The sequence below is a fragment of the Ceratosolen solmsi genome, unplaced genomic scaffold (genome assembly GCF_000503995.2).
Source record: "Ceratosolen solmsi marchali unplaced genomic scaffold, CerSol_1.0 scaffold13, whole genome shotgun sequence".
In the NCBI taxonomy this organism is placed as follows: domain Eukaryota; kingdom Metazoa; phylum Arthropoda; class Insecta; order Hymenoptera; family Agaonidae; genus Ceratosolen; species Ceratosolen solmsi.
This window is the reverse complement of record NW_011948418.1, coordinates 10,295,154-10,312,590: the sequence shown is the minus strand read 5'-3', so window position 1 is coordinate 10,312,590 and position 17,437 is coordinate 10,295,154. Positions and strand designations below refer to the sequence as shown.

General features: G+C 34.1%; 1 protein-coding gene across 1 annotated transcript in view; it reads right to left on the bottom strand.

The window, feature by feature from the left end:
• LOC105360309 (uncharacterized) overlaps positions 1–17,437 on the bottom strand; it is a 186,574-nt gene that overhangs the window by 46,198 nt on the left and 122,939 nt on the right. The window contains exon 7 of the mRNA XM_011497187.1: positions 16,214–16,359. Within this exon, the coding sequence (XP_011495489.1) occupies positions 16,214–16,359 (146 nt within the window). The remainder of the gene's footprint in view (positions 1–16,213; positions 16,360–17,437) is intronic.

The following is a 17,437-nucleotide window of genomic DNA, read 5'->3' as shown; positions in this document are numbered from 1 at the left end:
GAGAGCGTAAGAGAATTGGGGTGAGCGGGGGTGGGGGTTGAGAAGAGAATAGATCAATTTTATAGTCCGCCTGTGTCCTCCGGCTTTAGTCCGATATTTTATTTTACATCGCGTAATAATCCCATTTTACTACCGTCCGTAGATCACATTATTATTCCCCGTAAGCTCCTTCGGATGAAAATAAAATTTGAGTGTTCTTGATAAGACTTAGCCTGTGGCATCATGGCGCCTTCCATTGTCTTTCCCTTCACCGCTAACACACTTTATAATTAAGCGCTTTAATAATATCAACAATCGTCCGCGTTATATCGGTTTACTCTTTTCTCCGTTAATGAGTCGCTTTTCAATGCTCATTCAACAATACACGGTCTATTTTTTCTCAACATTTCCTAAATGAACATGAAATAGCAATTATTTGAGATGTGGCATTGGCTCAGGACCATCATTGTCGAAATTTAGGATTTTAATTTTTTTTATTTGTTTTTTTTGACAAATTAAAAAAAGTGTTGGATATGAAACAGTACGTACTAATGAGGATGGACCGAAGAATAAAAATAAAAATATTATTAGAGTTACATGTCATCTTGTGTTTCATTTGCCTATTTGACTTATCAATATATAACATACGAAAAACGTAGTTTCCAAAATTTTTATATTTAATTTAAAATTCTTTTGCCTATTCTTAACAGAAGTATGTCATTTAACAATGAAAGCTAATTAAAATAATAAAAGTAATTTATTGTAATTGTACATTCATAACATTTGTCAAAATATTTCAAGAGTGACAGATACATATAATATAGTAATATTGTAGTAATATTCAAAGTAATTTCTATAGAGTACGAAGAAAAAAAACTTTATAAATATTTATAATAATTTAATTGCAAATGGAATTGTAATTAAAAGGTTTTCTTTCATGCGTCGAGAATGATATTATTTACTAAATTTAATATAATACTATCTAGCTTTCCTTCAAGTACACTTATTATCAATGTGTACAAATATATGAATTTAAAATTGAATGCCTAAATTTACTAAGAAAAATTATTATACATCATGTAATACGTAAAATCAACAAGTTTTTTGGAAATAAAAAATTTTTTTATTTTTAATTTTCACTATTCATTTGAGAAATTTATGAAAGATTAAGATAAAAGGAAATTGCTCCAAAGGTATCCGATCTTCTATAATATAATATAAAATTTTGAATTACTCTCTCTTATCAGTTTCTGCTATGAAAATTTTCCATACACAATTAAATGCCGCAATTAACTAATAAATATTATCAGTCGAAGAGTGAGATGTGTTAAAATATTCTTTACTAAAAAATACAAACTACTATTATAACTATAAACATAGGGCCTTCTATATTCCTATTAAAATTTCATCAACGTGATGCAACGGGTAAATAAAATAAATATTAATACAACTACAAATCGTTATTCGCAAATTCTTGGAGTAGGAACTATGCACACGTACTCCCGTTAATCCTCTTTGGAGGATACGTAAAAAAGAACAAACGAAAGATTAATCCCGTATATACAAGAAGAATACTAAATAAAAAATATAGTCAAGAAGAGACTAAACCGATTTTGCAAGTTACTGAAACGGGAATGGAAATCACGTATACAACTTTATACCAGCCAATTAGTAATTCTTTTTTACAGTTTTTCCTAAAAAAAAAAGTATATATATATATATATATATATATTCTTATCTTATTTTTTTTTTTCCTACAATTAATGTAATTTCATCCGAAATACATATACTTTTACAAAGGCTGGGCGGATAAAGTTTCATGAGGATACATTGAAAAAAAATTTGCGCTTCACCTTTGACATACCGTTGACCATCAAATTTAGCCAAATTGTTTTTTATTTCCTCATATGCTTAAGCTATTAAAATATAAATGTTATAAATCTGATATGCGCATATATCATATTTTTTAAGCCCATGCTGCTTTGAAATTGACGGTCAGGATTTTTTTTTCATAAATACAATAGATGCTAGTTGGAAATATTAAATCCAAGTTCCGTAAACATGATTGATTACTATAGTAAAGCATTAGATGTTACTACAAGTGATATTGCCTTTTAAAAGGAACGAAAAATGCCTGTTTCAATTATTATGATGGAACGTGAGATTTTGCCATTTTTATAACGACATTTAATATTTTAATTGTGTAGTCAATGCATCTCCTTTACACAATAATTAACATATTTATAATCCCGAGAATTACGAATTAATTTATAGTAAATAGAGGATGTTTTTAAAGACGTAAAGTTCATTGTGAAATACGTCTAATTAGTGATTTCATAATGTATAAAAAAAAAATAAAAAAAAAAATAAAAAAAAAAAATAATAAAAAAAAATAAATAAATAAAAAAAAACTGCAACGAGCCAATAAAGTAAATAAAGCCTCGTTTCAAGATAAATTCTAATTCACTTATCAGCCGACGTATTATCTCATTACATACGGAGTTTTGAATGTTTAACAATGTTATCCTCAATACAGTCGTGTACAGAAAGTGTAAGAAGCGCTTTTTATTTTTATCGTATCCGCAATGAAACGGCCTCGGCTCGAAACGCGGAATACCGCAATACACAACGAGGCAAAGATTTGAAAAGGATTTAGAAATGTAACGTCGGTGATTGCTGTTATCTCGTAAATGTTTGCCATGTGGAAAGGCTGCTAGAACCTCAGCGACGAGCGCTGGTTTGTCCGGCTTAGTATGCCCAGGTCGTCGTTATATCGTCGCGAGTGGCCGAGCGCGGCCCAGTGGACGATGGCTAGTAGTCAGAGAGCGACATATTGGCACAGAGACGAATGAAAAAAAAAAAAAAAAAAAAAAAAAAAAAAAAAAATTACTAATAAAAGGGTTGGCAAAATAGAAGTGGAAGGACGAGCGGACGATAATGATTTTACGATGGTGGACTCTATTGGATCAATTAGAAAATTAATCACTACATGTTCATTGGAATATTTCGATGCGATGATATTTTTTATTAATAATTGACAAAAGCTGTGAAACATTGAGTGGGTGTAGCCAGCGTCAGTACCGTATATATGGATGGCGAATGGAGGTAGGAAACGAATGGAATGGGGGTAAGATTTTTTTCGCTGTCACGAAGTCAACGTAATCGAGAGTCAAGAGGTCGAGTATTTTAAGAAAAATGAGATTTAGAAAGAAAAGGAATACGTTGGTGTAGCCCGTAAGAAATAGACTGACTCGATTTGTCAAATTTGCCAATACGGAATAGGAAAAGAGGAAAGAGCAGTGACGCGTCGCATCCGTCAAAGTGTCTCGCAATCGCACTCTACGTGGAAAGGACTCGACTAGGTGCGCACCTCGCAAAATATTCTTCAAAACCCGGTGGGACTGTAAGGGCAATTTGTTTAAAATCTGACTGACCGCGCGAGCGGACGCTCGATACAAACGCTCGTAGGACACGCGTAGGCTGGCCAGAGCGAGCGGGTGGAAGTGGGCGAGACGCCATGAAGGATCGCCGCTTTCACGCGGTGATTGGACGACATTCAGGGAAGTCCCTAGGCGAGTTCCTTCGACGAGGACGACCTCCATTCGTTAAACGGGATTTCAAGAGTCAGAGCGGCCCACTCGCTCCCGAGGGCAACTATTAGCATATTCTCTTGGACGGTCCCGCGAGATTTTTCCAAGGTGGCCGTGAAGGAAAAGCCATCGTGCACGCCCTACTCGTGTTGGCCCTTGCGCTCGCGTCGGGGCGTATTTATGCAAATTTCGCCAGCCGAGTATTTACAGTACGGCCACGCTGATTTAAAAATATAATACAAAGGTTCCCCGACGAGCCGCGCATTTTGCAAGTCTGTTGACGTACACTTTGCATGCGGAGGACAATAATCGAGCCGCGATGACGAGTCGACCGCGACTACGGCAACCTGGGCGTGACTCGTGTAATGTTCCAATCGTTGAAGCAGGTGAATCGCCCGCGCCTCGTACTTTTTTCAGCCTTTCCTTTTTGGTATCCGGTCTCTTGGGTGGCTGCGAGCCATTCGATTTGTTTTTTTGTTTTTTTTTTTTGTTTTTTTTTTTCAGTCGCGAGATAAATAATTGCGGACAGATATGCTCACTGCTTCCCGGCTCGTCACGAACAGAAGATATACGGGCAAAAGCCCTTCGTGGGCATAAAATTAAAATGCTGATTGCGAACACTTCGAATTACACACTGCGGAGCTTCCAGGAGAAGCCGTAATTTCCCGCATAGAATATTTATTTCAATTTTCGCTCACGCTTTATTGTGATGTATTTTTCTTTTTAAAGTCAGACGGGTCAGATGTCCCATCTACTTCTTCTTCTTCTTCTTCTTCTTCTTCTTCTTCTTCTTGTCTTCTCTTTTCTTCTCTTTTTAAACATAAGCGTTTGTTTATGAAACGCATTTTGCGGTGCTTTTGCCTTCGTGCTTTTAATCAAATTAATCCTTTGACATGATAATTGTTGTCACAGTGCTCAACTAGGTATATCTGGGCGCGAGGGAGGTTTTTATCTAATTAATAATAAAGTCAGTATATTACATTGGTGGACTGAAATTTCACGGCGTAAGTATGTAAGGGCCAGATTAATTAAATTTGCCGAAACGAGCATTTACATAGGTACATGTGAAAATGTCCTCATTTTGAAAATTTGAATTTAAAAAAATCTCTTGCAATCGTCCATCCGTTTGTTAACCTTCAGCAATTTCGTATTAAATGTGGCATTTCTGTTTTCTTGAAATGATTCATCAGACATGTTTGTGGAAGGTACTGGCTTCGCACATTTTCACTTTCTTTCAAGCTTCTTATGCATTATCCTTAGAGCATCTATTTGATTTCACGCTTCCTTTCCTGTCAGTTTCATTAATGTTATGGATAACGTATAATAGACTCGCGGATGCATAGATACTTCGTTTAGTCAGTGTAAAATCGCAAAGTCATTACGTATTTTAGTCGTGGGCTGCGTGAATAGAATAATATGCAACCGCCAGGGCCGTTGATTCGGTAGTTTTGCGAATGGAAGGAAATACACCACGGAAGTTCCAATGAAACAAAGACTTCTTTTTATTTCTATGTAAATTTATAGAGTGAACTTGTGTCTTATTGTATTTATGTCTAACTGTAATTTGTGTTTGATGCTGTTTTAATTCAAAGTTTTGCATAAGCACGAGATTCAAAATTCCTTCCAAGAGTAATAAAATAAAATTGAATTTTGTCGATTTAATTAAATATAAAAAAAAAAAAAACATTAATAATTATGATAATAGTAGGAAATAAAATAATATATAAAGAAAAAAGAGAAAAAACAGTTTGCGCGGTAAGAAAATATCAAATAGAATTTCCATATTCTTCGGAGAATATAGAATTACATTTTCCAAAATTTATTACCCTTTAACGTACTAATAAATGATCTCAATATTGAAACGAAATTATAGTGCATTTAATGTAGTCATGAATAAAACTGAAATTTTAGCGTAAAGTATAGGAAATCATGGGACATCATGAAAGTTAACCAATAGGAAAAACAAAAAAAAAACAAAAAAACAAAAAATTTAAGAAAAGAAAAAATAATGGTTACAAAGAGATGAAAAATTTATTAATATCGATCGAAATATTACTTTATAATATCAAAATATTGATATTTTAAGGTTTTCACTAGATTTTTTTTTTTCTTTTCTTTTTCATTCATTTTTAATGTGAATCGATAATTCGTACATAATACTTAATTCAATTATAATGAGATACGAAATTCATCAATCATTTTATAATTTGCTTTATTAGATATATAAGCAGCTTAATAATTGTATGAAAAACAATATATAACGTTATATACTATTGATAAATGGATGAAAAATTAATCTCAGTATTCGGCATTTACAAATTTGTTTCACATCAAATGATAAATCAATTGTAAACAAATTGTAATACGTATTAAGTAAGAAATTGTATAGATAAGTAATAAAAATAATATGAAAATTTGTAGTTAAGCATTTATGTATGCCAACTATATTGTTGAATAATTACCCAATATAAATTATTTACGTAATTAGTAGAATAAAATTTCAAATAAAATCATTTCTTCCCCATGCAAATATTAAATCATAAATTGCAAATTATTAAAATTTTATACTATTCATGCTAATTATAATCTATTGTTAGTTATTGATTTTCATATTGGCTTTTATATAATTTATTGAAATGCATAGTTGGAGTTATCTCTTGAAATAGCTTTCACTCAATATACATTTCTTAGATCATATGTATACGATGAGTGAATAATTTTTTAACAAGATCCTCGATTAGGCTATGAATAGATTTTGAATATTCCATAATTTGCCAAATATTTATATGCTAAGAACCACTCTGCTTATTTGATTGAATATTCGCCTTACAGCGAAATAATCAATATGATATTATACAAATTCAAGTCATTTATAACTGGAGTTGTGAAATCCGATGGTATTGGCTCTGTGACGTTTTTCCTCGGTATAATTAAATAAATATTAAGAAGGGTTAATTAGCTATAGAAATTTGTTAATAATTGACGAGTAATTATAATATGAAACTATATGAAAAACCTGTGTATTCGAAATTGATTACATTATGAATTAAAATTAAATCACGAGCTATATTTAGTATAGACGTGAGCAGTATATTGTGAACTATTCCACTTGCTAAATTTAAATTATATATAAATATATATTAAATATATATATGTGTGTGTGTGTGTGTGTGTGTGTGCGCGTGTGCGCGCGTGTGTGTGTGTTTGTAATTGAACATTTTCAAAATCTTTCCAAAGTTAAAATAATTTGAATTTTCAAACACCGTCAAAAGTCTAATTTATCAACTTCCAAGATATTTGCTCAACTATTATTTGATAAACCATTATGAGCGGAGGGCAATAGAAATAAAGATAAAATATCTAATTTAGTAATTAACAGCGGAAGTGTGCATGTATGTAAGAAAAAGCAAACATTAAATTATATTAGTTTACTGTATTTAAAATTAATTATGACACCGTGAGGTACTTTGAAATCGCATTAAATTATTTGGAAAGCAAACGAAATGCATTCTTAAAGCACATTCCACCTTGTTTTTCAGAAGCTGCGAAAACATGAGTTAAAGAACGTTCTGGGATAAATTGTAGTCGTTTTACAAATATAATTCAGTACTAATATAAGGTAAGCATTAATGCTCGGGGCCAACAGCAATTTCATTATGATCAAAACATTCAAAGTTAGCATCCGGCTGGCCACTAACGATCTACTGCCACACTAACTCCCGACCACGAAAAAAGTTGGAAAAAGCAAGGAATAAAAAGTGGCGTGTCTCTTCGCAAATTGCCTTCGGTGTCCCGAAAGTAACGAGTGAACATAAGGGAAGGAAGAAAAATGAAAAAAGAAAATGAGACGCCAGAGAAAGATGTGGCAAAGTGGCCCATCGACTCGCATGCATACGCATACGTATCCATCCAACTACGGGCTACGTGCTCAACCAGAAAAAGTGAGAACGAGAGAGGGAGAGAGAGAGAGAGAGAGAGAGAGAGAGAGAGAGAGAGAGAGAGAGAGTGTGTGTGTGTGTGTGTGTGTGTGTGGGGTGGGAACTAGTGACGCTGGACAGCAGATGGATCATGAGGGGTACCGTGACCGTCGACTTTAATTGCTCAGGGGAGTCGAGCTCGTTATTCCCGAGCATCATGAGAGCACACATGAGTGTATACATAAAACGCGCCCTCCGCGTCTATCGTCCCTCCCCTCGCTACCCTCCCACTCCGCTATCTTTCACTCTAGAGCTCTCTTTCGACGTCGACGCCGGGTTATTTCGAGACCGCGTTCCGCTAATCTTCCGTCCCACTCGAGATATCGGCCGCCTAAATTTTTTATCCTTGTTCTTTGGCCTTCACCAATTTTTTTTTGCCGACTGTTTCGATCGCTAATTACAACATATCGGGAGTTGAAAATTATCCACAAGGAGTTTAAGGAACGACATGTCGGAGGAAATTCGTATGTTTACGGTGACTGGAGACGATGATAAATAATAGAATCGAGTTGCTGGATAATATGTGTGGGATTCGGAGGGATGATAATATTCGAGTAAAGTATCATTTAATATTGCGAGACTGCTGATTGACTTATGAACTCGGATGAAACTTGTAAAAAGCTTAAATGGTAATGGAAAATGAGTGCTACGACTCGTAAATCAAATAACGAAAATTCAGGCGGTTTATAAGTTGAAATTCAATTACCACACTTATTTCCATTTTAAATAATTATTTCTATTCTATATATATATATATGCGCATATTCACATATCTGTTCTTGACATTTATCGAGATACTATAACATGTATTATAAATCCACATCTAAATAATTTAAGACTAAAGATGTCTATATTTAGAGTTTAAAAATTATAGAGGATTTTCAGAATCCAGGTAATTCTAAATGTTTTGAAATTTACCTACGGAATATGATATTTCACATAATATTATAATTCAAGACGACAAGAGCGACTTAACGTCGTTGCATGTTTTTCCCTCTCGTACTTGCCGACTTCTAAACTCGAGCAGTCCCGATGTTATAAAATCATTGAAATATATTTATCGGCGATTAACTTCTAGTCGAGCGAAATATTAAATGGCCATGAGAATTAAAAATAAGAGAAGAAAAATAATAATATAATCACTGTGCATAGCACGTTGACCTATTTACAATGCTTAGAATTAATATTTATGAGCAGGAAAATTGAATGACATTACAATTTTGTAAGATTTGAGGATGGACTCTAGGCGATAATCGATTGGGTTTAAAAATTCTTTTTGCCTTTTTAATGGATATTGCCCCCCCCCCCCTCCCCACTCAACCTACATATTTATATAAAAATTATTTTTGTCAGAATTTACTCTTTAAAAATTTTTGAAACATTTGTTGATTTTTAAAATAATCGACTTTTATGATATTTGGCTGTTTATAGAATCTAACATTTCAAAACTTTTTTCACTCAGATTGAAAATAAATTCTACGTTATTCGAGAATAGAGATATATCAGTTTTATTTATTGTTCATTCAAACAAATGAAAAATATTTACGGATATACGACTCATGTAGCAAAAACTAAAATATATGTATGTATGTATTAGTCCACTTTTAACAATAATGCTTTGTTTTTCCAGAATTTAAGGTTAATAAAAAATTACGTAACTATTAGTGTATTAGAAATATATTTTGTACCGTGGATAAACAGTTTTTTTAATTATTCGACAACAATTGGTCTATTCAGGTCGAATAGAATTTGCATAGAATTTATATTGATTTTATTTCCGTAACGAAATTCGAAATTTTATATTAATTTTGTAAAATTAATCAAATTTCATCTCAACTATTAGTAGCTCTAAATAAATTTTCAAGTAACTTTACTTGATTATATAATATTTTTATTATTTTATCAATTATTATCTTTATTATTATTATTATTATTATTATTATTATTATTATTATTATTATTATTATTATTATTATTGTTGTATACTGTTGCCGATACATTTTATCAAATTAATAATGTATAAGAAGTGTGAATAATAATTACAAAATTATTATCCGTCTTTTTGTTCAGTATATTTGGAACGAATTATCACTGAAGTCATATTATTATAATTTTACTATTCATAGAACGAAAAATAAATGCTTCTTTTTTTATTATTACAATTCTTATCCATATTCTTTCAGCGTATTATACAAATTTCAAATAGTTGTATAATGCTAGAATAGAAGATGCAAATTTTCTTTACGTTATAAAATAAGATTTTATTTCAATCGCAATTTAAAATATGAAAAATTTAAGTAAGCATCGCAAAAATTAACATAAATAATAACTGCAAAATATAAATAATAATATATAATCGAAGTAATGCATGTTTCTTGTTAGTGTCTCTGAATTCTGGAATCGAATTTAAATTTCAAAGATATTTAAACAGATAATTTCACATCTTTAACGTTACTGACTTGTAATTTTATTTACGACAGCCAACCTCGCTTAACATAAGAAATGCCATTTTAAAAATTTTACCCAAAATATTTCGTAATAATAAATTTTTCATAATATCTGCCTTGTGCTTATACAATTTCATACAATTAGCATTTCACAATTTTTCTACTCCACATAACGAATATAGTTTATTAAATTTTTCATTTCCTCATATTCTTTCTTAATATGTTGAGAGAAAAAGAGCTCAATGTGTATTCGTCGATGTACTCAAATTTATCCGCATATCTATTTACTTGGGCTCGTTGGTTTACGGGAGCAGTAAAGCCATAAAAAGCTTGAAGATACGTATGATGTAGAGCCATTCATCTTCAACTTTTGGTTAGATGTTCAATGTACCCAATATTCATTGAAAATTGTAAGAATAGTAATACTCTCTTGGATAAAGTTTTTTATTTACTAATAAAAAATATTTAAAATTATATTAAATAGAAATATCTACAATTATACGGCTACGATCAAGTTTTTTTCCATTATTATTCTTTCGTCGGTCATAAAATCGTTCATATTTATTCTATAATTTGAGAAGTTTTATTATATTCAAAGTGTAGCCAAAGATTTCAATGGCTACCAAAAATCTTTAAAAATTCTGATAATTAAATTGATTTGTATTTGCATTTGAAATTCTTGTATTATAATTCTTCACAATTTTGTGTCAATAATTGATATTCTTTTGGCAATTTTTTTTTCCACTATTTTCTTTTGTTTTAAAATAATACATGGAATACCATTTCCAAAAAAAAAAAGTTTCATTCTAACGGAAATTATCGAGGAATTATTAATAATAATATTGATTAATGGATAGCATCGCGGATTACTAGCTTAATCGTATATCCAAGTTAATTGCCATTTCATTTCTCAGAGTGCGTATCACAAATTGTATTGAAAAAAAAAAAAAAAAAGAAAAAAAAGAAAAAAAAAAGTTAAAAGCAAAATAAAAGAGAAAAAAAATTGATAAGAGGATTCGAATGTATCATTTTCTACCATTCACATTGAAATACTTTTTTTTTTACTACGAATAAAGAATAAAATGCTTTTAAGCATCCATTAATTTGATAAAGGAGTAAAATGTATGAACAATTTTTTAATATTTTTATTTATCTGAAAGAAATTACTAGAGTTTATTTATTTAGAAAATTTTTACTATTAAAGCTACACTATTTATTTCTATTATTTTCGTCGTATGATTTTTTTTTGTTGGAATATTGAGATTTTAGTAATAAAATTTTATGTTGCTGAATTTATCGAGCATCTGCTTATAAGACTAAACATTATAATTGCGCAAAGATAGAAAAATTCCAAGTGCATCCTAATGGTATGCGTTAAAAAGTTTTTCATATCTCGCACATTTTCATGATAATTCGTACAAAATAATAACTTTTTCGTCTGGGTATAACATCTTATATCCAGACGTTTCTCGTTTCCTTCTCCTTTGTGACATCTATAAAAGAGAGAAAAAACAAGAGAGAAAAAAGAGCGAGAAAAAAAGAAGAGAAAAAAGAAGAAAGCGAGAACGAATGAATGTAAGAAGTGAGAGAGAGAGAGAGAGAGAGAGAGAGAGAGAGAGAAAGATAGAAACAAGTGAATCGAAAGAGCGAGAGGTTGCGGGGATTTTGGTATGGGATTGGGAGGGGAGGGGGGGGGGGTGTGGTAATTCAGGATTTGGAAAGGCAGCGCGGTTTATTATAAGAAGAGCGCCGAGGCGTCGAGGAGAATTCGTGCGAATACACTTTTAGCGAATGGAAAGGAAGAGAAAGGATCTTGGATAGAGGAAGCGCAATGAGAAAAGGAGTATCCACATATTGCCCGATGCTTATCTTCTTCGCCGAGGCCTTTGTTCGAAAAGAGAAACGCCGCCACGATCTCGGAGACACTTTTCCCTATTCGCATTTTATTCGCGGCCTTTGTTGCGCAAAAGGCAGAAATGAACATTGACTTTCTTCGAGTTGCCTGCAGTTGGGATGTTAATGGGGCGTGCGCGATTTTGCCCGCCCGATCAATTTCTTCCTAGCTGACACTGCTTGTACTCAACCATGTAACGACGATCCAAGCGATAGTTTTCGATTAACGGCCTGAGAGTTCGTAAGTGATTGAGAATGACGGGAATACACATGGTAATGTTTGCCAGTCCCATAATGGCGAGCTTTTTCTTACGGTGAGTGTTGTGTGTCGAGTATTACGCTAGTGGGGGTGAAAGAGTACGAGAGTTGTTTATGGACGAATGATTTGAGCGTGGAGCATTGGCGACCGTTCGAGGTCTCTCACACGAAAGATTTAATCTTCCTTCTTCATTAATGCCGAGAGTGTCTTTCGTTGCGAGTCACTATCCTTCTCATTGATATAAATTTGGAAAAAAGTGATTTTACGAAATTTTTTTTGTTTTTTTTTTTGTTTTTTTTTTTGTTTAATTTTTTTGTTTTGTTTTTGTCCCTTTTGTTTTTCATGGAAATGTAATGGACTGCGTTTCCACGAGTACCTTTGTAATAGGAGAGTCATTTTTCACATTTTATTGCAAACGAAAGGATCAAATTTGAGAAAATTTATATTTCTTAATGCTTTACAGGTCAGGGTGAAATCGTAAAGTTTCAACCACATAATTTATTTGAAAAAATGAAAAATTTATCCGCTGCTTTTTTCTTCATACTCGCTAGAGCATATTTCCTTATTTCCTTGATAAAATATTAGCCGGTCGTGGATAATCGCTTTTAGCCTGTAACAAAATTATGCTATCTTAATTGCATAACAGAATATCTGATATAACTAAAATATTTGTTAACCAGCGCCTGTATATTGTAAAGAGCTTAAAAGTCTTGGGGATTACTTGAGGGAAGTGCGATTGGTTATCATTATTGGGGATCAAGATTTCGGCGAATAAAATTAATGGAATGTAAAATTGCGAGTAAATAAAATTCTCTTTGAAAATGCAGCATTGAGTCAAACGCTTGGTAATTAATATTTTGTTAATGATTACATGACAAATAATCTCATTGGCAAGAGAGTATACGGCTGCTAAAAGTAAATTTTATTAAATGTTGTCGTGAAGGAAGAAGTGACGTCAGGCTGAAAATGTCAGCTCGTTTAAGCCAGAGGCATATGAATGGAGTTAGGCGAGGCTTCTTACACCAACTAAGCGATGACCGAAAACGTTTCCCGTTAAACGATCGGCCGCTCATTGTCAAGAGCCACGAATTAACAGCTACGAGCATAATCTCGTTAATCGCGAGGCTCCGTGATAAAGCTCGTAGGCCGCGATCCGTAAAAGAGCCGCGCGCTCGGAAAATCTCCCGGGACGAAACAATGGGTGGGAAAAAAGCCCGCAGTCTCGCTCCCTCGGTGGCGCTTTAGCCGAGCGGAAACGAGCCTTTTCCGGCACGCGCGCGCTCGCGTTCCCGAATCCAATAATTCCCTGAGGGATTACGTGTGCGCGCGGATCGAATCCGAGGCCAAGTGTCCTGTCGTTCGCCGACGTCTGTTACGAGGACGTGGAATGAGCGAAGACAGCGTCGACTATTGACTGCAGAGTTGAAGTTGGTGGACGACGCGTGGGAGCAAGTTTTGATGAGCTTTTGTGCGTTTGCCTGAGTTTGTCGAAGGAATTGTGATTAATCGCAATTGTCCTACTTAGGCATGAATTTATTTTCAATTTTTATAGTCCACTTTTGCCGACGTCGATTGTACGTCCCTTTCGATTGATTTGATTCGATTGATTCCTGAATTGATTCGATTGACAAATGACCATTTTCAGCTCGAGTTGTTTCTTTTTTTTTGTTTTCGTTAAGCATCATCTTGTTATGGGCTAAATGGCGTTTGGATCTATCGTGAAACACACGAGTGGGAGTTACGTATGTAGCCATTAAGGTAAAAGCATAGAATTCTTGTTCGTCTATTGGGCTTTTGTTCAACTATTTTCGAAATTTATTCCATTCTTATCTCTATATAATAACTTCATATTATTTACATAATTTTAAGGTGAAAATTGTGAACTATAATAATATAAGCAGTTGGCTCATCTTTGAATTTAAAAACTAAAAAGAATGCATTGTTGACTTTGGCTTAAAAATTAAAAAAAGAAAATGTTTAAATATTATGTAAAATAACGATCGAGAAACTTTTCGGCGATATAATATGACATCATTGTAGTACGAGGCATTATTATTCGTAAAACAATAGCATTAGCAAAAGTCAGGAATTTAATTTAGAAAGATAGCCGAGCCATTAGAAAAGTCGGAAACTTATAACACAGATAAATAAATACCAAACAAAGTTTTTCCCTTTCCAATGCAAGAGCTAATACGGGCCAGATGTAGAGCTATTTTCTCCCGCACTCGCCGACAATTACCGTTTTAAATCCAAGTAAGCTAATCCCTCTTCCGTGATTTTGACAAATCTCCTCGAGTTAAACATTCTTCGATTCTTCGACGTTCGTTCTTTATATCTGTGGTTATAGCTGTATATATTCGGTTATTTCCTTATCTGCCTTCGCATCTATTTCTCATTCCAGAAGTCGCTCACCGCGCACCAAAGTCTCTGAATCCGATTCCGTTACGAAACCTCTCGTTCAGCGAAAGTTTTCTTCCTCAGATTCAGCGCTGTCGAATCTTTTTTACTACTTTTCGCGTGTACATCAGTGCGCGCGCGGCTCGGTACTTGCGTGCGTGTGGCTAAGCGCGCGCATCTGCGTGTCTGTGCAAAAGAATTGAGGGAGGGTAGAGGGCTAAGCGACCCACAGCGAGATTTTACAATTTCGCTTTTGGAATTTCCGCGGTTTTTGGGGTGGGGGGGGGGGGGGGGGGGGGGGGGGGGGGGGGGAGGCGCTTTGTAGGCAAATCGTCCCAAGTAGCAAACTCGACGTTCGATTTTCCAACTTTCCCAAGTATAACGAGCATTCCTTGCTCCCTCCACTTTGTACTCGCGATATCTGACTCTATTTTCGGCTGATCTTTCGAGTTTGCAGATGTTTGCATTTTCCGGGCGCTGTCGTAGATTATTTTTACGAGCCACGGCTCCTGGCAATCGACCTCGATATCTCAAGCAATAACGTCATGAATAATTTTACAATGAAAAACGTCGAGGTGAAAGATACTTCAGTGGATAGTGTTTCTTGTAAATGCGGGTATCGACGTTATTAATTTTCCATCGAATATATGGATTACCTTATGAAATAATAATCTAAACTACACTTTTGTAATTTATTTAAATTGATTTTATCAACATAAAATTTTATATATATACATATATATATATATATATATATATATATATATATTGCAAAATAATTTCACTTTTTCGTTTTACCACTATTTTAATAAAAGTATTTATGCATTTGTAAACATAAATTCTTTTGATATCCTTGGAGAATCGAGGCGAAAAAAGTCTTTAAGATCGGTATAATTGTTGTATATTAAAATTCATTATAATACTGATCTATACGCTTGAATTTCATTAGCCTATGCGTAAAAAGTGAATATTCGTATGCCGTTGAATTATGGGTCTGTAATTCATTGTGCAAATAATTCGATCAAGTTATTGTAAATGATAAATGCAAAAAAGACAAAATAGCCCGAAGAATGCAATCGATAGAAAAATTGGAGCATCGTATGAACGTCACAATGCCAATAAAATATTCACACGAGGTCGTTGCCAAATCACAGCCGGCATTCCATTATAAGTGCTCGATTTCTGATACTGATGGACGTGGAGCCGCGCTCGCGAGTTTCTCGGAAGCCAGGATAAAGTGACAGTAGAGCTGGGACACATTTTCCGGGCGTTCGCTTACTAAACAAAGCTTGGCTGCCCTATTTGCGCATAGGTGCTCGAGACATATCATCGGAAAACCGTCAGCGAGCGTCGCTCTTTTCTTTCGCGTGCTTTGTTCGCGACGTACGTCATAAAAATACCGAATGAGACAAAAGAGCGAACGTAGGTTCGTGCGCGCTCACATTAACCTATGTGCGAGATAGATAGATAGATAGATAGATACACGCGCGCGCGCGCACACGCACACGCGCACAGAGAGTGATCGAGTGAGTGAGAGAGAGAGAGAGAGAGAGTGTGTGAGAGAGCGAGAGTGAGAGAGAGAGAGAGAGAGTGAGTGAGTGAGTGAATGAGAGAGAGAGAGAGAGAGAGAGAGAGAGAGAGAGAATTCTTGTCTAATATTCTTGTACTCACTGACTAGGGTGACGTAGGGTATACTGTGCTGCTGGTAGTGTGGCGGACTGCATGCCTCCTCCGCCCTGGAGACGGTACTTCCGGTCTGGAGCTCGACAACGTGGCCGTCCCTCTTATAGAAGGCCATGCACATGTAGCCACTTTGACTGTGAAACAGAAGAGGACGGAGAGAGTGAGTTATAACTATGACGATGACAGGGATTTCTTAAACCAACCCGAAAGTAAATGACAGGCTGAATATCGAAGGCTCATCTCGTTATTTTATTCGCGAAGATGTCCTACATATCTGGGGAGCTTCTTTTTCTTTTTAAATCAAATTTTCAATTGTGATTGACGTACATAATAGCATATGGTTCTTACTGATAATATCGATATTTTAAGGGACTAGGAAAGATGGTATTTTAGTTTTGACTTTGTAATAGCGATTCGCTTCGTTTTATGGGCAAAATGTAAATATTAGTTTAGATGGGATCTCCATTGATAAATTGATAATTGATTTTTCATTATAATTATTCTTTACAAATTATATTAATTTTATTAGCAAATTTTTCGACAAAATAATTTTTTTCCATATAATTAGTGTTAACTTCTTTGGATTATTGGTTTAACATTGGTAATTATACTGAATTTAATCTACCTGTTGTACACATTTAATATTTATTTTGTCCCAAATATATATTTATTCTTATTTGATGATTTGTGCGAGGGATGCAAAAAGATTAATAAGATTTTCAACTGAATTTTCCATTACATAACTAAATTTCAGTTACTTTAAAAATCGAAATGCCATTGCAATTTACAATATTAGAACATTATTTCTATTATACGATTAGCATTATTTATTATTATTGCTTTTATCTATATATATATATATATTTTTTTTTCCTTTCATAACATCAAGAAGCAATAATTTTTATTAATTTATCGATGTCTATAAAAGCTTTATGTGTAATTACACATGACCATTGCGTTTCGTGTAACGATATTGTTTAATTTTGTAAATTTAACCACACCTGCACATTGCCCCATTGTTCGCATTCGAAAATCGTCACTGATTGCTGTAACGGCGCGTTCAGCCAAAGCAAATCCCCCTCCCCCTGCCGCCCCAACCTAAACTCAATTACGGAAAGATTGAAATCCGATGTGGCGCAGTGACGATGGAACATCACAACCGCTTCGTTCATAAGCTCCGAAATCAAGTACGTACTTGGCCATCCTCTTTCC